General features: G+C 32.0%; 3 protein-coding genes across 4 annotated transcripts; 2 read left to right on the top strand and 1 right to left on the bottom strand.

Annotated features, from left to right (window-relative positions):
- Positions 1-8,650: 8,650 nt before the first annotated feature.
- LOC115875105 (synaptojanin-1) lies at positions 8,651-17,274 on the bottom strand. 2 transcript variants are annotated; one of them, XM_030890494.1, is made up of 17 exons: positions 16,993-17,274; positions 16,657-16,883; positions 16,421-16,554; positions 16,204-16,368; positions 15,998-16,142; positions 15,739-15,912; positions 15,438-15,686; positions 15,235-15,387; positions 15,023-15,179; positions 14,494-14,970; positions 13,136-13,281; positions 12,944-13,081; positions 12,516-12,891; positions 12,279-12,460; positions 12,094-12,223; positions 11,733-12,035; positions 8,651-9,655 (listed from the first exon to the last, which is right to left on the bottom strand). In XM_030890494.1, exons 1-17 carry the CDS (start codon positions 17,117-17,119, stop codon positions 9,537-9,539), a joined length of 3,402 nt encoding a protein of 1,133 aa, XP_030746354.1. In that variant the 5' UTR covers positions 17,120-17,274; the 3' UTR covers positions 8,651-9,536. The 2 variants fall into 2 exon arrangements, with proteins under 2 accessions (XP_030746354.1, XP_030746355.1); XM_030890495.1 differs by having other exon boundaries at positions 12,522-12,891.
- Positions 17,275-17,980: 706 nt separating this feature from the next.
- LOC115875009 (early nodulin-75-like) lies at positions 17,981-19,470 on the top strand. Its single transcript, XM_030890321.1, has 2 exons — positions 17,981-18,199; positions 18,261-19,470. The coding sequence occupies exons 1-2, from the start codon at positions 18,030-18,032 to the stop codon at positions 19,468-19,470; spliced, it is 1,380 nt and encodes a 459-aa protein (XP_030746181.1). The 5' UTR covers positions 17,981-18,029.
- Positions 19,471-20,246: 776 nt separating this feature from the next.
- LOC115875005 lies at positions 20,247-22,081 on the top strand. The gene is made up of 3 exons (XM_030890316.1): positions 20,247-20,490; positions 20,558-20,774; positions 21,866-22,081. Exons 1-3 carry the CDS (start codon positions 20,342-20,344, stop codon positions 22,079-22,081), a joined length of 582 nt encoding a protein of 193 aa, XP_030746176.1. The 5' UTR covers positions 20,247-20,341.
- The last annotated feature ends 415 nt before the right edge of the window (positions 22,082-22,496 follow it).

Raw genomic sequence — 22,496 nt, 5'->3', positions numbered from 1 at the left:
CTCATCTCTACCCTGATGAGCCCAGCACAGCAGACACGATCGACTTTGACATCAATGAGCCAGATCCGTCGGGCTTGTGCAGATAAGTGTAAAGTTTTTAATTTATCTAGTGGAGTAGGCCTCCGGGGAGACCACGTTAAAATAAACGCGCCATATACTTTACCTCTTGGGTGGTGTGGAAACAAGTACAAGTACACATTTTCAATAATTAAAATTAATTATTCATAAATTAATGAGCGAATTAATGATACGCCACTGTTTTATGACAAAATTGAAGAAACTAAACTAAAACTAGTTTTAGTGAACCCTAATCGACAATTGATTCTATTTTTGACTATACCATATTTCACGCAAAATTGTAAAATTTCGAGGGATTTTTTGCCTAAAAGGTTGACTTTAGCGAAAATTTTTATAAAACCCTTTTTATAGGAAATTTTATTCTCTTTAATTTTGCTCTCCTCAAATTTTCGCGAAAAACTCATAGTTTTCGAGATATTCACAAAATACCGATTTTGAGCGCCATCTTGGCAAGATGGCGGCGCCGGCGGCAAGTCTGGAAATGTGCATTTTATGGATTTTAAGTTAGGGACCCCAAAACCTATAAACCTGCAAAGTTGCAAAACTTCCGGACTTTTTTCCAAGCAAAAATCCCCATGACTGAACTATAAGTAGACAGAAAAGACATTCTAATAAACAACAATGGAAATAGTATATATAGTTGGGACAATTATGGATAATACAATAAAATTATAATTTAATAATTAAATATTTATAAATTAAATAACATTTAAGAAATATGTATTTAAATTGAATTCTAGTTGTCTTGACTTGGAGAGAAATTATATTGATTTAAGTCATTGTACTGACTTAACTTGCAAATTATCATGATTTAAGTAAAAAAAGTCTTTACAATATGACTTGACTTGAAAGAAAATGACTTAAGTCAAAGACTTAAAACTTAAGTCATTTGAACTTTATATTGAGATTGACTTAAGACTTAAATCATTTTGATTTTAGAAATGACTTAAGTCTTTTTAAAACTGACTTGTTCCGGCTCTGTAAGGAAACCCCAAATAGTACGGCTCTGGATATGGCCGCCCCCACAATCTCTTTAGGTCGTGGTTTGTTTGCAGCAGTTCATAAGGCATCTAATCTTGTAATCTGCGCACGACACATTCCGTACAAGTGAAGGGTTTTGGCCAAACACAGATGCGATGCCCGTCTCAAATCCCAAATTCAAATTTAGAGTCTACGGAAGACGATACAACACCAAGCTCGTATTCTAATCCGGGATCAAGGAAAAAACGTCCAGGAAGTGGGAATGCCGATCCCTTTATCCCGCTTTCCTCGTTATGATTAATCGAATCGTATAAATTCTGCCCTGTCATTTACCTAATTCTCATTAGGCAGATTTAAGTGCCCGTTTATATAAATAGTAGTGTTGTTCTCTACAAAATAAAGAACTATTAATTTTAAAATACTACTTCATGAGGAATAGCTCAAAACAAAGGTCAAAAAAAATTCTCTCAAAACCAAGATATCTAAGCCTTTAATGGTGTATATGTTCTGAATCTACATAAAATTTTCTACAAATGCTGAAATTTTCATAATTTTATGTCTGTACAGGGTGTTTCAAAAAACATGTGCCATCTCTCGTGGAGATTCCTCACATAAAAATAAGATTTATATTTCATATCAACATAGGTCCGATTCTGCTTTGTTTCGTAGCTACAGGGTGATAAAGTCTTAATAATCTTTCGATTTATTATAATTTTCTTCCAAGTACTTTTAGTGGTTCGAATGAAATTTAGACGCTTAATGTTACTATAAGTGCTACATATTTTCAGGGACGCGCCGTCCATATGGGCAAGGTCGTGCGGCACACGACCGCGACGGCGCACACTGGTTCGCTCTTATGGACGTACGTGGCCAAAACCTGTATATTATTATATCGGGGAAAATGAATGTATCAGTTAATATTTTTTAGTAAATCTATAAATATTTAGGCGTTTGGAGTTGCCAAACATATAAAAAAAGTTCTTTATCGTTAGACGTTTTCAATTATACAGGTAAAGTAACGATGATTTCATTAGAATTTAAAAGCGCAATTTATTTACCAATATTAATAAGTATTACTTTATAAAGGTATTTAGGAAAAATTAAAAAACAACAAACAGAATGAACAATGGTTAGAAGATATGCGGTAAATCGTTGATAAGCTAATAAAGATACAGGGTGGCCCATAAGTGTGAGAAAGTTCAATATCGTCGTTGCGTAGACGAAAATATGAAAAAAAGTATTATATAAATATTTGCATGTTTTATTAAGGTGCATATACTAAAAATATTTTGTTGTATAAAGGGTGTACCAAAGTAATGATAAAATCCTGGGCTTTTTTAAATCATAACTCTTTTTTTCTGTACATAATTTGATTCAGCATAAAATTGTGCATATAGGACACTATTTTTATTTGAAAAACTATGCGGTGTTACCATGCTATTTCTTATTTATTAAAATTTTCATTAATAATAGTAGGTATATCCGAAGATTGGTTAAAATCTGAGGTTAATTTATATTTGTTAATATCTAATGCTATACTATGTTAATACCCTGTACTTTACCAATATTTTCTTAACGCCAAAGAAAATAGAATAAATTTGTGAAGAAAACTCACATTATCTTATACCGGTCATTTTTTTATGGCGTGGCTAACAATGAAATATTTAAAATGCTCTATTTCAATTTTTTAAATGCACATTTATAAACCATGCAACATTTATATAAGACGTTTGTTTACAAGACAATTTATGCTGAATAGCAGATATTAGCAGCTAATTTGACATGGTTCTCAAAAAAGACATTATGAAGTTTCATTTAAGTTAAAAACAATCACTTAGTTCAGCTGCGATATCCTTGATTTAGTTATGTATATAAAATATATTTCACAGGTACAAAATAATTTTGATATTGTCAAATGGTTAGTACTATTTTTTTTTCATTTTATCTGTCAAAAACTGATATTATATGAGGAAAGTATACGTGCAGTATGGTCTAATTATAAAATGCACTATTTAATATTATTTTGAAAACACTAAGTGAGTAATTTATTCATTGTCGATACAAAAACAGTTATATATGCTTTCTTAGACTATTGCATATAAAATGTTATCACATAAGTGCTCTAAAGTGCATGAATTTCCAAAATATATTTTTATAACAAACCTTTCATGTTTTTAAATATATATTGTAAAATATTTGATCATATATGATCAAAATAATTTTTTTCGATATATTGAGTTTTGGCCAAATTTTTATAAGGGAGGGAACTACTGTGCGGCGCCAAAGCCCTAAAGGCGCCTGCGGTCCCTGACTTTAAAAAATAATAAAACCATTTTTTGGAACTTATCAACAAATTAACATAAAATTTAAGTAATACTTTTATCTATGAACGCTAGTGGTGAAAATATATTATCCACCAATGTCGAGCGTCGCCGTCGCGCCGCGCCACTGGTCATTGGAAATTTTGGCTTAATATTATAATACTAGCGTGTACCAGCGACTTCGTTCGCGTCGAATTAATCATTTGCAATGGTGATGATAAAGCAAAGCAAAAATTTCCATTAACATACAAACTGGATAAAATTTTCTCACATTTATGTCAGCAATATTTTAATATTTGAGGGATAGTTTCACCCCCTTAGAATTCGAGTTTCGAAAAATCCCTTCTTATCGAACCTCTACACCCTAAATTCAATCCGTTTTCCAAAAATCAGCTTTTTGCGTCAAGCGCTTTAAGCAGGATCGTGATTAATCAATGACCAGATTTTTCGAAACACCCTGTATACATTTTTAAAAAATCTTAAAATATGTAAAAAAACAAAATAAAATATAGGTGTTCAAGCGATTTTTCGGAAACTTGACCGTTTTTTAAATAAAATATATTGTAATATTTGAGGGGTGGTTTTACCCTCTTGGAACTGGAATTTCGGAAAATCTCTTCTTATCGAACCTCTACATCCTAGAATCAACTTGTATGCCAAAATTGAGCTTCTTACGTTGAGTGGTTTGAGCAGTATCGTGATTAATCAGTAGGTCTGTTCGTTTTCCTGTTATTATCGATTCAGAATCGTCCTAGAACTCTCCAGCCCATGCGCAAATGAAATAATGTCTTCATATTTCCTTCTGCGCAGACGCATCACAATTCTAGGACGGTTCAGAATCGGTAATAACAGGAAAACGAAAAAAGCTAGTATGTCAGTCACTTAAGGATTTTATATATATATATATATATATATATATATATATATATATATATATATATATATATATATATATATATATTAGTTATGGAGGCTAGAAGGCAACTTTCTAGCCTCAATAATATTAGTATAGATTGGAGAAAGGCGCCTACCCTTATTTCGCACGACGGCGCCGAAACAAATACCCGATATATATATCCCAAATATAAAAAACAAAAGTTCAAAAAATTGATTTCCTCACAAAACCAATATATTTTTTTGGTAAATTTTTGGATTTATTTGAAAAACGGTAAAGAGAAAATATGCTTCTTTTATCGAGATCTACCAGCCCTGAAAATATTTACACTTATTCAAAAAAAACTCACCCTGTATACATTCTGAATCTACATAAAATTTCCTAGAAATTCTGAAAATTTCATAATTTTAGTGCTCTGATTACTATCTGTCTAAAGCCTTTGAAGGTACAAAATAAAGAAATATTTTTCTACTTTTCTTCTTAACCGTTCTCTGAATAGTTGAACAGTTTCTTAAAGGCATCGTGCCAAAATATAACAAAATGCCATCATATTCCTTTATGTTTTTATTTGCACGTCCAGTTCACAAGTATCAGTGTTAAGGTTAGACGCCAGGTGGATGCTTACTGCAAAGATTCTTATAGATGTAGGTCAAAATACAACTGTTTTAAATAGAATGACTATTATGAAAATAATCATATAGATTTGAATAGACAATTAATGTCAAATAAAATCAATATTGGATAAACAGATCATATTTGTAGTCTCCTTAATTAACTTATCTCTTCATCATATAGGTATATGACGTAATTTTATTTTTATAATCTATTCAAATTCACTATATACATAAACTAAAAAATTCAAAGAATATGACGCTTCAAATGATCCTCTCAAAAAAATATTCTTCTCACAATCACTATAAAGGAAGGCATTATTCTTCCTCTGCTTACTACGGGGCATACGACAGTTGCTGCCTCCAGATTATACAATGGCATGTAGTAATATATATTCTGGGTATGAAATAAAATAAAAATGGCTACTAAACAAGCAGTAGTAAAAATTAAAGCTATGTTTGGTGTTTGTGTCGTGAATACCGATAAGTTTTGCATCCTACATATCGATATATTTCGTTTTTGAAATCACAATTGAATTTTTTACTTTCTTTTTGGTTCGATTTTTTACGACAAAACAGTTTTCATTGATAATTATTGTAAGATTCTATTAGCAATCATTTCCAAAATATACCTATTAAAAAAACAACTCGATATAAATTACTTAGATTAAAGACTTATTAGGAAGGACTGCTATTTGTATAAAAAAGAGTAGAAAAGCGGGGAAAAAATTTATGTTAATGAGTCATGGCACCGTTTTTGTAAAAAACTGCTGTTATTTACTAATAAAAGGCGTAGAATAAGAAAATGTTGGCCATAGTAGTCTTACGAGAACAGAAATGGATGTAGGAGAGGTTTTAGCCCTCATCAAAAATAGTTCAATGCAAGGGTCCAAAAAATTAATATTCTCACAAAACCAAGATATCCAAAACTTTATAGATGTATATATTCTAAATCTACATAAAATTTCCTACAAACGCTGAAATTTTCATAATTTTATGGCTATGGTTACAATTTTTCTAAGGCCTTTAAATATGTGTAAAAATATCCAAAAATTGGTAATTTTTTGTCTTTTTTCCATCGTCGCGTCGTACAAAATTTCCTACAAACAATGAAATTTTCGTAATTTTATGGCTGTCATTACTATTTTCCTAAGGCCTTTGAAGATGTGTAAAATATGGCCAAAAATTTGGTAATTTTTTCGGCTTCAGAAGGCTTATTCAGTCGTGAAAATTGGCGATTTTCGTCGTGTCTCCGATTTTGTTGAAACTGCTGTTATTTATGAATTAAAAGTTGGAGAATAAGAAATATAGGCTATTGTGTGTGTGTGTGTGTGTGTATAGTCTTGCGAGAACAGTAATGGATGTAGGAGACGTTTTAATCATCATCAAAAATAACTCAAAATAATAAGGGTCCAAAAAATTAATTTTATAACAAAACTAGGATAGCCTTTAAAGGTAAAAGTATATATTCTGAATCTACATAAAATTTCCTACAAATTCTGAAATTTTCATTATTTTTTGGCTATGATTACTATTTTTCTAAGGCCTTTGAAAATGTGTAAAATAGCCTAAAATGGTAATTTTCGGTTTTTTTTCATATATATATATAGTCGTGAAAATTTGCGATTTTCTTCTTTAAAAATTTAAATCATTTATACTTTTATAATAAAATTGTGGTTGAATGAACACTGAAAATTGTTGGATACGTAGTTGGTTTCCTCTACGCAAATTAAAAACTGAGGTACTTCTCAACGGAAGTATAAAAATAATCGACAATTTCCAATCGACGATATATTTAGAACGCAAATATACCAATAGGTTTATCGTTATTATTTTTTTTTACTTAGAGAAAGATATTTCCTCAAACATTTTACTGTAAACTTTTTTCCCGAAATAAATAATTTATTTTTAAAAATTGCATTTAATAATTTGAATAGTTGATTGTATACCGTTGTTATACAGGGTCCGGCAATAGTGCGTTGGGCATCTGTAGCTCCTAGAATAAAAAATTTGAGAATTTTGTTTAAGTACAAACCTAAACTATGTACCAGGATGTATTTCAGGAAAATATTTTAACTTCTATAGGGTGGCTCAAAAAAGTGTGTGTGGACCTGGATGATTTTTTTTAAATGCAACACCCTTTATATTATTGCATTTTTGGCTTCCTTTCAGATCACTTTACATAACCCTAAGATATGAATAAATATATTTCGATAGATTTACTTTAGATGGTCTGTTCTTACTTTGCTATAAATATGGTAATCGTAAATCATACAGGATGTTTACTATTCTACGCCAAACTTTCTAAAATATAAAATATTTTTTCTTTGTTTTTTTAAATGGAACACCCTGTATATTATTTTTTTATTAGATGGAGAGTAAAAAAATGAACATTTTTTGTATTTAAAGTATTTCAAAATTTTTAACGGTTTCGCAGATACACGCAGTATTATTTCATATGGCGCTTTCAATGGTAAAATACGAGAAAAAATCATTGGGTGGCTTTGATAAAAATTTACTGTGGAAAATGCCATATAAAATATAAAACCGCAAATATCTGCGAAACTGTTAAAAATTTTGAAATACTCTAAATACAAAAAATGTTCATTTTTTAATTCTCCGTCTATTGAGAAAATAATATACAGGGTGTTCCATTTAAAATAACCAAGAAAAATTATTTTATATTTCAGTAAGTTTGGCGTAGAATTTTAAACATCCTGTATAATTTACGATTTTCATATTTATAGCAAAGTAAGTATAGACCATCTAAAGTAGATACCTAATATAGTTTTGATTTCAGAACGTTTCTTGTATTTTTAATAATTTTTTTAAGAAGGGCTGTAAAATATATATTTTTGATTTATTTTTTAATATCTCTGAAACTATTAAAATGTGTTTATTCATATCTTCGGATTATGTAAAGTGACCCGAAAGGAAGCCAAAAATGCAATAATATACAGGGTGTTCCATTTTAAAAAAAATCATCAAGGTCCACTCGCACTTTTTTGAGCCACCCTATAGAAGTTAAAATACTTTCCTTAAATACATCCTGGTACATAGTTTAGGTTTGCACTTAAACAAAATTCTCAAGTTTTTTATTCTAGGAGCTACAGATGCCCGACGCACTATTGCCGGACCCTGTATGTTTTCTAAATATTAAAAAAAAAATCCATATACAATAATTCATTTCATTCTTTTTCGAGTAGATATATTTAAATTTCAAAATTCTTATCTATGTGAAAATATATGTATATCTTGAAAGCTTAAAATAAAAGAGGAAATAACGTGTACGAAGGGCTAATCTGCCTGTGAAGTAATATTTCCTAGAGGTACGGAACTGCGGTGATTAAAACTACCTCTTGGCGATGACACCAAAGCGGCCCTCATGACTGTAGGTTCACAGTTCTTCTCGCATTTCCGCTTCTAGTTTGGGCATCCATCTATTTCTGTCCTTATTTTTTTCTTATTCCGGGGATTTTTCAAGTCCATTTCGGTTAATTTGGGAGCAAAGTGACGTTTTTTTTCGTAACTTTTACATTGAAGGCGACGATTGCCATGGCGGAAATCGACAAACAAATAGCACCGAAAGATTTAAGTTTTCTTCAAAACTAACAGGCTTATTTTTAGAAGCGTCCGTCACCGGTGTTACAATAGTTTGAAACATTTTTATATCTACATAATCTTAAGAAATGATATTCTTCTATTATTTACTTTTTCTTCTATACAGGAATCCAAGGAAAAGGAAAGAAATAAGACACTTTTTCATGATGATAGGTAATATATTTTACTCCTAGATATGCTTCATATAACTTGTCATAACACAATACATAAATAACTTTTTTCCAGCAAACATAACTTTAATAGATTTTTCTAATGTTAGACTGTAAGCATTTTATTAATTCTTTCCGTCTTCTAATTCATCAATATTTATAAATAACAAAGGAACTAAGGCATGTTGAACAAAATAGGAAAATTTATAAAATTCATTTAAAATGTAACAAAAAAAAAGAAAAAATATATATTTTTTGTTCTTTTTTTAAATCTTTCTACATAGTAAATATACTCTTAGAAATTCATAATTTTTATTTTACTAAAACAATCTATAATCGTACTTCAATAATTTTTAAATTGGCTTGATGTAATTTTCTAATTATTGTATTTAAGTCGTTCAAGACATTATTGCGTTGTGCCGTTAGCATTTTTATATACCGCTTTTCCAATTAAATAACATTCTAACAATAAATAAGATCATACACACTATCAAATCGGTATTTTATTTATACTACAATGATTTTCATAAATATCATGACACAACGCCTACCCCAAAATATGCTGACTTATATTTCGACATATTTTATTATAGGACCGAGTTCTAAAAAAAAGATTCTTATGTATCACTTAAATATCTATTTAAAAAGTAAGTTAACAGCCAAAGAATATTCACAGATAGAAAGGCAAGAAAAAGATCTAATAACAATGGAGAAATCATTTTTTGGCGTACCAGGGTTTTGTGGGACCTTTTACGCTCATTACGATCGTTTGTCTCCATATCTCGTAAAGAAAAACGCTAGCTAAAATGATTAGGAATGTCCTATAAAGAAACTTCTTCAAATAAATGTGATAGGATTGATTAACATCCCGGGCGAAGAACTATTGGCGGGGCCTGGCGGGCAAAGGCGGAGGCGGCGCCGATCTAGCAGGCACGGGGGGCGGCCTAGAGGTAGCAGCGGGCGGCACAGGCTCCGGCCTAGGCGGGGGCGGCGGCGGACCTAAAACAAATTAATAATTTAAAACATATTCATTCCATCTATATGGAGTGGTCAGAATTAAAATGGATCAAGTCCAATTTCCTACTATTTTAAGATAATAGTTTTTATTACATTTATAAAATATTGTATTCAGTAGAGAAATGAATCAAGTCATACTTCACGCATTAAGCAGCTATAGCCTGTTTCTGTTTGGTTCCTGAATATTCTGTTGATTCCTTTTAGAAGTGAACTGGATCAAGTCCATAAAATAACGCTGTGCGTGATATTAACACACGTGTTAAAGTTTAGGGCTAGAAAAATATTTTTTTCATAAAATGGATGACAAACAAAGTGTGAACCATTTGCACCAAGTGAATCAGATTATCAGTCATATGAAAGGTCTGATTCTATCGATTCTGAAAGTATAGTTTGATTTATCGTTATTTTCACTATTACTACATCAATAAGTTAGGCTGTTTGTTTACTTTGATATCTGACATGTTGTTGATCTGAATAAAACTGCACAGGGAAGAAAAATCTTATAATTTCATATAGGCGTAACGTAATACACTCTAAAAGGCAACACATGAAAGGTCTTCTTCCCTTTATCCCGCCTATATACCATAATTTTTATAAAAATCAAAGAAAACACTATTAATCGGCAATGTGAAGTCAACAAATCCCTTAATGACGAAGAAGAATGTACCGATGAACCAATTTATATCTAACATTTCAAATATTTTTAGAGATAAAAAATACAAAAAAGTATAAATAAACATTCTTAAAAATGACCAAAGTTGTATTTTAAGTTACTTTAATTTGCAATTATACAATTTAAAAATATAATAAAGCATTGTGTCAAGTTTTCTTCTCCAGCTTGTTTTATTTTAATTAAGTAACATTAAAAAACTTTAATTCTCAATTATCTTCTAGGACTTGATAGAGTATATATTAGACAAATGAATGTAGACAACCAGTTAAACACCATTATAAAATGTCCCAATGACTAAGGGCTCGAACTCACTGACGACCAGGTCGCAACGACCTGGCCGTCGGCTGGCCAGATGTATAGCGTTTTTAGCTGCGGCCAGATGAACGACCAGTTTCAACAGAGTTGTCAAATCTAACGATTTTTTACGTTTTACCAATTAGAAAATATTGTTTCAGAAATGTTAAAATATCCGAGTTAACTAAAAAGCGAAGTTGCTATTCACAACAAACAAAAAGCATTATGTACGCGCGACCGACAAAAAGGGAGCTATTCTGTTTCTTTTTTCTACCGATATGGCGCCCTTATCGACTTTAGAAGTAAACATATTAGGGCCATCGTAAAAAAAGATCGTCAGACACTGGCTCTAAATATAAGCAGGTAGAAAGTTTAGCTTCCAGTTATTTCAATGTTTACAATATAATGAAGAATCTACAACAGTATAATTACTTCTATTTTTATGAATGATTAAGTTACTTTCTTAATTTTTTTTTCAAGATAATGTACCTAGTAGAAATATAGTCTAATGAACCCTGTTTGAAAAACGTTAAATTAAATATCATATTTAAAATACAGTTGTCCTCCTTGTACATGACTACAATACAACTAAAAAAACTAATTTAATAAAAAAAACAAGTGGTTGTAGAAAAACTTTAAATATTAATTTTTTTATTTTTTAAACATCGAAATTCAAAGGTATAATAACAGGTATCATACCAACCATAAATAGAGTAGGTACCTATGTCATATAAAAATGTTTTGAGTTTTTACTAGAATCGACCCTTTATAAAAAAAAGGACTAGATTTAAGTTTACCTTTGATCCAGTCTGTATACTATTTCTTTGGATTTTCTGCACGTGTGCAAAAACTACACTAAAACACTATATCTTATAGAAAATAAAATATTGTGCCTTGAATTTGAGGGATTTCATCTGAAAAATTATTAATTTGGAAGAAAACCGGCAACAAGCGGCAGAAAATAATAATATTCCGTGCAGTCTTCTGGCCGCAACGACCAACGGACGGCCAGGACATTAGTGTAGTAGAGGTAGGTGCGGCCTGGCCGGTGCGACCTGGTCGTCAGTGTGTTTGAGCCCTAATGGAATGTACCTTGTGGTTCTGGAATGGATATAATGTCGTCGTTGATTTCTTCGTAAATTCCTCCGTCCTGATCCTGGGATGGCATCGAAGGCAATTCCGGGGGTGGCATATTAGGAGGGCCCGAAGGTGTAGCGGCCATTGGCGATACAGGTGAAGCTGGTTTTACTGGTATAACGCTTATAACACCAGCCCTGGCAGCTGTTTTTTTAACGGGTGATGGTGTGGGGGTGGTTTTCACAGAGGGGGGTGGAGGCCGACTGGGAGGCGATGGTCTTGGGGGCACCGATTTTAGGACTTCAGGAATTCCCAGACCTGTAATGAGCAAATATAATATGTATTTTTGTTGTAAAAAATGGTTTTTTAATCTTACAATTATAGTCAGATTGACTGGGTACGGAATATAGGGGAATGGTGTTGCTTGAGCAGAGTCCAATCTCCTGTTTGGCTTGTTCAACCCAATCAGGAGTTTTCAAAGACAATGTAAATTCATAGTCTTGAATCTAAAAACGGTCATAAATTAATTTACTTTACTTGGAACTTTAATAATAATTTTACCATTAAAGATCCATTAGTTTTCTTCATAGCCTCCAAAACAGTTTCTCCATCTCTAAAAGTAATCCACATAGTGTCAGCAACAAATCTAACCAAAATTGTGTCTCCAAATTGTGTAAATTCTTCTAAAAGTATCATGACCATATTATCATCGAACACAGTTCCTTCTTCTTGATCTCTTTCATCTAAAAGAAAATAATAAAATGTCTTACAAAATTTCAGATATTTAATACAATTTACCCTCACAATGTACTATGATAGTGGCATCAGGAGGTCCCAAATCCTTAATAACCTCATAGAAAACTTTATGACGTTTATCTACGTTCAAGGTCCTGCATTCAATGTCAACAATGGCAATCACAGGTCTGTGATCACTCTGTTTTAACTCGGCCCTGCCATAATGAACTAAGCGCCCTGGGGACCAGTTATCAGCGAACCCATTCATCTCAGGAGGCTGTTTCCTTCTTTTCCATAAAACTCTGTCAGTCCAAGCTGGCGCTCTACATTTTTCGCTGGTGTCATAGTCATCACTAAATAGGTCGTACTTGTAGGTAGGAGGAAACGTTATTTCACCCTCTATGAAGTTTTTGAACACATTTCCCTCCTCTTGTTGTTTCTAGTAATAAAAAAAAGTAAATGACTTAAAATTATATCCTTCTGATATTCACCTTCAGCTGGTCATTAGCGAGAATAGGGGGAAAATTGCCCTGTTTGACATATTCCTTTATTTCATCTTTATCCATGTCAACCCTGTAGTTAAAATCTCCACACCAAAATAGATACTCATGTGCATTTAAAGAACGGCTCTAAAAAAAGCAACATTTTATAAACCGAAAATTATAAGAATTTATATTTTTTACCATGGGAAATGTAATTTTTCGAGTGATTTCATTGTAATCCGCATTTCTTTCGTTCACTTGGGACTGTCCAGCTGCAAAATGTGCACAAACAAAGCAAAGAGAAGTTGCATGAAACACTAGTCTCACTGCAGCAGCACCTTTATTGCCTAATAAATTATTAAAAATTTCTCCTTAATAATCACTCTTTGTATTAACTGAGCTGTTATTTTTGCCAGTGGTATAAGTCCATTTTTCCATGTATCGAGATATTTCAGGTTTTGCATTTGAATTAATTTAAAATATTCGTAAATCTTAATTTTTTTGAGTGATCATATTAGCACTATACATCTTTTAAATTTTATTATGAAATTACAATTCTTACAGAAAATTAACGATTTTTTTAACTCCAAATGGACTTAAATCACTTTCAAAAATAACATATTACAAGAAATAAAAACAGGAATAACTAAGTCTATATTTTTATAGACATTAGCTTTACTGAAATGGATTTTTTACTTAAAAAGTAATAATTAAAATGAAGAATTTAAATACACCAATAACATGCCAATAACCAAGTTTATTCAAATTAATTTCAGTTATATTCAAAATATAAAAATGAAAATTATTTCGTAGATCTTTAAATAAAATTAAAATATATTTTATATATATTTATTTCATGGCCATCGCTAACGTCGTTTTTTTCGATAATAGTGTATTTATGGTGAATAGGTGGTATATATGGTAATAAACTTATCATATCGTTATATTTCTCTCTTTTTATGCTCCTTAAAGTTATATATAAAGTGGTAACATATTAATTTTGCTTAGGTTTTTTGGCCTTCCATTTTTTTCAAATAATAAAATTGTTTTAAGTAGAGCATTTTTCCATACTAATTTATAAAAAAATGTTGAGGTTCATTCCTTTCAAACCTCATCAAACATATTTTAAGCCAGTTTACAAAGTTCCCGTCCCTATTTTTTTATGTTTCATTTCAACTCTTCTAGAGATTTGGTTGAGACAAAGTCTTCTCTTTTCATTTTATACAAAATTAAACTTTTTGTTTGACAACCCTTTATTGCATTTTATAGACTTGAGCAGCGTACACTGAAGTAGCAATAATCAATAATAATTGCAAAAAGAAAATTGTTTAAATTATAATTATTAGGAATGGACTTATTTTACTTTCAAAAAAAATGTTTGATAATATTTTTTGACATTTTATAGTCAAAATTCCGTACTCCATTGAATGTATGATTATAAATATGGAAAGAATGTGTCTATATCTTACTGAAATTACCATTAATTAATTTTTTTAAAAATTGGACATATACCATTTTCAAAAATAACAGCTCAACTAAAACTAAATAAATTATATTACCTGTGTGACCACCTAAACCAGTTTTTACAGAATCTACAGCAACATCTTTGATATAGGGCACATGTTCTGGCCTTACAAATACATACAGGCAAACGCCAACCAACTGCTGGTATGTAACCAGGGCGTAGGGACAGTCCCTTGAGAGAACTTTTTGCAGCTCTATGGCCCAGGCTTTGGCATTTTCAGTACTTGAATTCATGATGTTCGCTGCGTTTAAATCAACTATTTCTTCAAACCCTATCGCATAAATATCAACAGGAGTCATTCTGTTTATATCCGAGTGGCTTGTGTCCACAAGGCTTTCATTGTTTTTGTGGTTGTCCAGTAACCAGTCTGATAATTTAATGTCTTTAAATACTAAACTGCGAAAATGCTTGCCTCCATTTACATTATAAGTACCAACAGCCACTCTAATTGGTAATGCCTCAGTGTATTCTGCAAATCTATTGCACACTTCTCTTAAAACACGTGGCGGAGCTAAAATATGTAACTATTAGAGTAAAAAAAAAATATTGGACATTGACCTTACCATGTAAAGTATTATATGGTAACAAATTTCTAGCTCTATCAGCTAGTTCTGTAGAAAGTGTTGATCCCAACAATAAAATGTCGATAGCCTCCTGTTTGGAATTATCTAGGAGGTTATTTTGAATTGTTCTAGCAGCAGACCTAGCTCCATCCATTATCTGAAAAAAAATACATTTTAATTAATGTCAAAACTGCATTAAAAAAATAACATACTTTAGATCCGCCTTGTATAGCACCGGTTCCAGCGTATATTTTACTAATTTCATTTCCATTGTTTATCCACATTTGCTTAAAAACTTCTTCAAACCTGGATATAGTATTTTTCTTGTCCATCATTTTCATAGCTACCAGCTGTTTAGCTAAAATCTAAACTTTTTAAGTAGAAAACATACACAATTTCATATACTTAGAATTACCTCCAAGCCAAAAAAGGTTTGTACACAATTTGTTCGATCCAAACAATCTAAACAATTAGTGCGGATGGTTCCAGTTTGCAAACTATAAATATTATTGCCATCAGCATGATAATAGGAAAACTCTTGTAACTGTTGCTCAACTTTAGCTTTTAATTTTTGTAAACTTGTTTGATTTCCTCCTCTAATTTCTTGATGGTAATCAAACACCACATGAGGAACATCTGAATGATTGGACTCTTTATGATGTCTCTAAAAAATATCAGTTTATAATTAAGCTAAAAACTATAGATTGAATATATACTTGAAATTCTTGACTTAGGGTAGCTTCACCCTCTTTGCTGCCAATGAGGCTAGTCCCTAATAAATTTACAATAACCTGTTTGCCATATCTTTCTTTAATCATCTGCATGTGTCTATCAAAAGCAGCTTTTGATGCTTCATACCCTCTAGATATGCGAATTTTATGAGAACCAACCTAAAGTGATTTTTTTTTAAAATTATGTTGTCCATTCAAAATGCATTAATATAGTTATCGTTTATTTATTTAATTTGATACTAACCTGAACACCAGGCTGCTCAAAAAATAAAGGTACAGAGCCCCTATTTTGTACATAAGATGATATTTCATTGTCTAAATATATTACTTGTTCTGTTTCAACAAAATTTGCTACATGGCCTTCATCATTTGTCCCTCTAACATTAAATCTGTGTAATTACAATCTTAGTTAATATTTACAATATAGAGTAATAAGCTGATTATAGCAACCTTGTGCCTGCCCTTTCACAACTGAGTCTTGATATAACTGATGCTAAAGCTTTTTTAGAACCAACATAGACAGTACGTAAATCGACAGAACCACACATTGCCCTTAACAACCAAGAATTACAGTCAACCCCAAATCTTACTAAATGCACATGTAGCAATCGATTCCTACAATAAAAACATATAAACTTTCTTTTATAATTAAATTACATTAATATACCAAAAAAATCTATGATCTGTTGTTGTTGTTTTTGTTCTTCTTTGAGCACACAAAGTCAGATCTAAGGCAGAACCTCCTGGAGGCCCTGAATACCAAGAAAAGTAAAATGTGCCAGAATTTAATAGTTTTCTCACCTAAAAAATCAGTGTTTTAACTCTTTTCTCCTATACCTTCTATAATATTATCAGACTAATGTAAAATCTGATATTGATTAGAAATTATTATTATAAACTTACTTCAGCTACTTTGTCTTCATTTTGTGGATGATGTAGTGAGATAAATTGTGTCTGTGTGATTCGAAATATTTCAGTATCACCGATCTTTCCTATTGAGAAACAACCAGTTACCATAACAAGGTACAGCAATGTTGACTCTCCAGAATATAATTGCAGAACTCCCAAGCTACCATATGCATCAAGAATTTTAGTATATTGCTTTTTAACTGCGTCTGTCTCCTGGGCAGCTAAAAACATAATTCGACCTTTTGACAATGTGTTTACCTCTTAAGAAATAACACTTAAGTAACGGTAAATCAGGTTATAAAGCGTTTGTATTTTAGTAAATGGACTTACAAAGTACTGCCACTGCCTCAGACTCAAATAGCAAAGTGTTTTCTTTAGCTTTGTGCTCCAATAATACACTATGTGGACTGGGTGGTAATGATTTTTCAAAAACACGAAAAGCCTTGACCATAGCCATATTTTATGATTCTTTTTGATATCGCAGCTCTAACTTAAGTTGCCTTTATAGGCCTGTTAATGCCATAAAACATTGGCGTTTTATCTATTCATTTTTTCTTTATTATTTTGAACTAAAACACCCCCGTCTCAAAAATCAATTTTGACATAACCGCCATAACCGGGAAGAAGAATGGATTGACGTTCTGTGGATTTGACAGAGCATCTGTTTTCGCGTATAATTAGTTGCCTAATCTATATTTTTATTATCTGAATCATTACTTATTTGATTATAAATTTGTAATATTAAGGAAATTGAAGGAAAGAATATTTGATTTAATATTATTTTCTCGTTATTGATCTAATCAAAAATGAATATTACATACTTTTCCATCTGACGTGAAAAGAGCACTGCTTTCAGAGCTGCCTATCCTATTCGTCTCCGTATTAAATAAAGTTGGCGCGCAATTATTTGTGCGCGTTTTTAAATATTATATTCCTTATAAAATTTTTCTGGTAGTGCAATATCTCGTATTAATACCAAATATGCATATTCTAAAGTCTAAAAAAGTTATTTGAACTGTTTTATCTATTAACATTCTTTACATAAATCTAGATCAGTGTGTTCTAATTATTCTCCAAATTGAAAAGCAAACTTGTTCTATATATTCAACATAGAAATTACACACTGATTGTGCAAATGAATAAAAAACACGTCGATGTTTAACATGGGTCAACCGATATATAATCAGAGACTATACATAACTGTAACACCAATTTCTAAGTAATTATCACCTCAAGTGTTATATTTGTGATCCAGTCTGAAACGTCACTTTTGGATTATCTATATCACATCAGTGTTCATCAAGAGCTGGTCACAGCTACAGTTAAAAAAACTCTTGTTATTTTTTCATTGTCGCGTTAGAAGTACAATGAAACACTTGTCGGGTTTTATTTTGCTGTTGCTTATTATAGGGAAGAGTTCAAGTATTCCTTTCAATTCATCGGTTATTTCTAAATACGCGACAGTATCAAAGTGGGGCACAACAGATTCAGGAATCGAAGGAGCTAGAAGTTCAGGACGAAATATGCAGAACCATAGGTAACTTATTCTGATTTTATTTCCACTTTTCTCTGTAATAACTTGTAATTAATCTATTCAGGATAGAGTCGTCGAAGAGTATAAGTCCAACAGCGAAAAAGAAAACCCCTTCAGTGGTTTATCACTATCCCGTCTATCAAAAGCCGGATGCCAAAATAGATAAGCAAATAGAACACGTTCCAGGGATAGGAGAGGTGATAGTTCAACAGGCTCAAGACCGGTTTGAAGCTAGACCGTTGTTCGCGTACAAGAACAAACTCTCTTCATCGTATGGGCCACCTTCTGCCCCAAAACCAGCTGTGCAAGCCCCTGCTGCGGTTCAGGCACCTCCACCAGCACCAAGTTCACCAATCGCTCCACCTCCTCGAGCAGTCTCAAGTTTATACGACTCACCTTTTACTTCATATAACCCTCCAGATTTCAAGCAAGATGACTCAGCTGGCGGAGACCAATTCCCACCGATCAATTCGGATGACAATGCTGGTCTGGCACCTCCTCCGCCTCCGACCAAAAGCAGTAGCTCCTCTACGGAAAGTCCTAAAGCAAACGCAGATAGCTATGCGTCGTTGGGACCTCCTTTTGCTTCGTATGGAAGCCATGACGGACCTCGGGATTATGACCAGAAAGACGCTCCTGTAGAAGACCCAATGGCGATGTATAAAAACCATGACGAAGGTCCTCCAGACTATCCTCCTAAAGGAATCGATGACGTATATTACCCTCCGGATTTTCCGAAAGATCAGATCAATCATGAAATGAAAGATGATCATGGGCAAGATTCGGCTCCGGCGCCAGATCCTATGCCAGAGAAAGATGAACCGAAGGCGAATGATCACGAGCAGGATAGCATGGATCTTGCACCGCCACCTGTACATGGTTACAAGCACGCATTTCCAGATTATTTGTACGACCATCATCATTATGACAACCACGTTTACGAAGAAATACCCCACACAACAATGCCTCCTGCTAAAGAAGACAAACGAGTCAGTACGACGCATTACAGCTACTATTTTTTAGGTAGAATTGCATGGTACATTCCTTTATACTTCAGTGTTTACTTCATTATTTACGTAACAGTTTTGATAATCAAGTCGATCGCTAGGCATAAGGTTAAAATTAAGTACAAATGGTACGAACACGACATCAACGCTAAACAGGCACGAAGTTTGGATTTGAACAGCGCCAGAGAGGACCATATTTCTGATATACATAGAAATGTTTCTGTAGCACTTAAGGACACAACCGAAAAATATGGAAAAGTTGTATAGCTATGTAGAACTGAATAATAAAATTTGTGTAAACCTTTTATACCCCCTGTTTTATTCTATATTACTATTAAGAAAAAAATACATTTAAAAATATAAACCTGAATAGTATGATATACATATAGATATCGTACCAACAGAATATCCTTTGGTTTTATTTACTATTTTAATTAAAAAAAACAATAACTTAAAATCTCATGTCAATCTTAATACCATCTTTGGAATTTAACATAGGCGAGGTTAAAAAAAATCAACAAACGTACATTTAGATATGAATGAATATAAATTTTTTACTTCCTCCAAACTAGGATAACTGAGAGGGAAAAGGAATGTGACAGAACTAAATTAATAAATAAAAGACTAATTTGAACCTATTGTATAATGCCTGAAGTTATTCTTTTCCTAATATAACAGTCTTTTTAAACATGCGTGACATTAGTATGCATCCCTTGCTAATTAGCACCAAATCTGCTTTAATTTAAATTGTAGCATATTTTCTTATCTGTAACACAAATTTTACTGTTATTTATTGTTTAAATAGAAATAAATTTTCCAAAAAGGTGACACTAATGAAATCTTACGGTATATTAGATGGAATTATATAGAAGTTTGCTCTCCATAATTTAGATATGGGGCTCATCATCTGGACTGGTATTGTTTGTCCTTTATATTATTACAATAAGGCATATATTTCCGTTAAGTTAACATGTGCCAAATAATAATAATTATCACACCTTGGTCATAGCTATTGCCGAGCTTTTGTATAGTGACATCTTCAACTGTTAGAAGTACTGTTTAGAAACTTTACCCCGTATTCATGTTGCTAGATATTGTTCGCGTTCGGAGTTAATTTGTTTTCCAATTTTGACTAAAAATGTATTACAAAGTGTTCGCTTGTTACTCCTTGTTTGGATTTTCGTTAGTTTTTGTGTATTGTTCAACGATTCCTCCACCAACCACAGAATCAACAAAAATGATAGCTACTACAGATATTCACACACAAAGCACCTCAGAGAAATCACGGTAAGAGTTTATTAAAGTTTTAAAATATCCCAGAACTTCTTGTGAAACTTTGCTATTTCCACGCCAGTTACGAACAAGGGTTGGAGGATTACGACGAGGAAAAAGAAAATTATAGAAAATCTAGAGGGATGAATATGGATGACGATATTGTGTATCACGATGATCACCATGTTGAACCAAAGAAAGAAAAGGAGGAGCAGAAAGCAGTTAAAGACGACCCTTGGGAAGGCTATTACGACTTCTTAATCAACGAGGGCTCATTTAAATTTTGGGCTGTTTTTCAGGTACAATATAAAATTGAAGAGGTGGCTGCAATAACCAGGCAGCTCCATTTTAACAAATTCTGCTAGCCAAAGTAGGGAGCTCGAAGAGCTGCCTTGTTCTTGCTACAACCGAATGAATGAAGATACCTGATTGGTGCAAAGGACGATCGGGCTATTTTATAAGGGCAATTCAGTAAAGATCTCATTTTCATAAAAAAAGTGGAGCTGCCTGGTTATTACAGCCAACCCTTCAATTGTATTCAAACATTTTTGACCTTGTATTATATCTAATGGCACTAGGTCATATTTACATATTATTTCTTCATTTCCTTATGAAAAATATACTAACATTTTTTTTTTCTATAACTCTATACACATACTGAAATATTTTTTAAAAATATTTTTTATTTATCTGTGGATGCAGAGAATTAGTTATAGTATTCATTTCTCCACCAATATTACAGCCAAGAAAGATATATCAGGGTGAATCTTAAATAAGTGCAAATATTTTCAGAGCTGGCGTTCTCAACAAAAGAAACATATTTTCTCTTTACCGTTTTTCAAATTACTCCAACATAACCGAATTATTTTACTTTGTAAATTAAATTTTTTTGGTTAAATTTTGAGAACCACTGGATCTTTTCTGGATTTTCTTTCTTGTAAATTTAATCTACCACCGATGTTGCCAACAGGATATTATTATCAGGATATGTCTTTGAACTTACAATTAAAAAATTTTGAAATTTTTTTTTCACACACTCATAGACGTGTTTCTAGGATCGAAATATACTACCCATAAAAATATTTGCACTTATTTAAGACTGACCATATATAGTATTAACTAAGAATATTGTTACAGTGATCTACGCCTTCCTGAAATGGAACTCTTCTTTACTAATAATTGTAATTAGTTTTTTTTTATTTGCTTTTTTATTGTTGTATTAATTAAACTATTTCGACATAGTAGCTTATTCTTTGCAACCACAACTTGAATTGAAGAAACTTATTTTTCTGAGTAATATTAAAGCTAATGCAACGTTCGAGATATATAATAGTGTTTTTTGTTGATGGGAAATTTTGGTGGTACTTAATTATTTTTTTTTATGTTTTAGCTAGTTACTGCTGCCCTATTAATCTATTCAGCATTTGCTGCCGTGTACTATGCCAAGTTTAATGTCATTACCACTGATTATGACTATTATGATGATTTTTATGGCAGATCGAGGTCGATAAATGAACCATCTTCATGGCAGAACTTGTGGTCTGGAGTATCATCTCAAACGTTCCAGAGGATTATGGATGCCATTTCTTCAAAGAAATATACGTAGAATCTTATTTCAATTTGTCTTTGCGGCTGAACGAGTACTGTTTTGTTTTTAATTACGACTGGTTTTCTTACTGGACGGTTTGTTTTTCGTAAAACTACAGTTTTTCTTTTTGTAAATAGTATAAAACCGTTTTGTGCAGGTCTAACGTAATACTGACATGAGACTGTGCCATTAAAAAATGAAATATACATAAATATTTTCAACTTTGTTATTTTTTTCCCCTACATAAATTGACTAATACTTCATTAAACTGATTGTATCAAACAGATGTTATTAATGTCAAAATATAATTATTCAAATCGCGGATTTTCAGTTAAACGAAGCCGGAAAAGAAAAAAATGCATATTTATAACAATTATTTAATATTTATTTCTTACGGTTCGTTAAATTTCTCTTCTCGTAATTTTTTAATTGT

This window comes from Sitophilus oryzae, unplaced genomic scaffold (genome assembly GCF_002938485.1).
Source record: "Sitophilus oryzae breed Bouriz unplaced genomic scaffold, Soryzae_2.0 scaffold_1318_pilon_pilon, whole genome shotgun sequence".
In the NCBI taxonomy this organism is placed as follows: Eukaryota; Metazoa; Arthropoda; class Insecta; order Coleoptera; family Curculionidae; genus Sitophilus; species Sitophilus oryzae.
Note: the sequence above shows the minus strand (reverse complement) of the source record. Positions and strands in the feature narration are given on the sequence as shown.

Excerpts from the sequence above, each read along its gene's own strand:
- LOC115875105 (XM_030890494.1), bottom strand. The coding sequence starts at position 17,119 with ATGGCTATGGTCAAGGCTTTTCGTGTTTTTGAAAAATCATTACCACCC. Across the intron at positions 13,282-14,493 it reads TGGTTTAGGTGGTCACACAG|GCAATAAAGGTGCTGCTGCA; the intron begins GTAATATAATTT and ends ATAATTTATTAG. Across the intron at positions 12,224-12,278 it reads AAACTAATGGATCTTTAATG|ATTCAAGACTATGAATTTAC; the intron begins GTAAAATTATTA and ends GACCGTTTTTAG.
- LOC115875009 (XM_030890321.1), top strand. The coding sequence starts at position 18,030 with ATGAAACACTTGTCGGGTTTTATTTTGCTGTTGCTTATTATAGGGAAG. Across the intron at positions 18,200-18,260 it reads CGAAATATGCAGAACCATAG|GATAGAGTCGTCGAAGAGTA; the intron begins GTAACTTATTCT and ends TAATCTATTCAG.
- LOC115875005 (XM_030890316.1), top strand. The coding sequence starts at position 20,342 with ATGTATTACAAAGTGTTCGCTTGTTACTCCTTGTTTGGATTTTCGTTA. Across the intron at positions 20,491-20,557 it reads AGCACCTCAGAGAAATCACG|TTACGAACAAGGGTTGGAGG; the intron begins GTAAGAGTTTAT and ends TTTCCACGCCAG. Across the intron at positions 20,775-21,865 it reads AATTTTGGGCTGTTTTTCAG|CTAGTTACTGCTGCCCTATT; the intron begins GTACAATATAAA and ends TTTATGTTTTAG.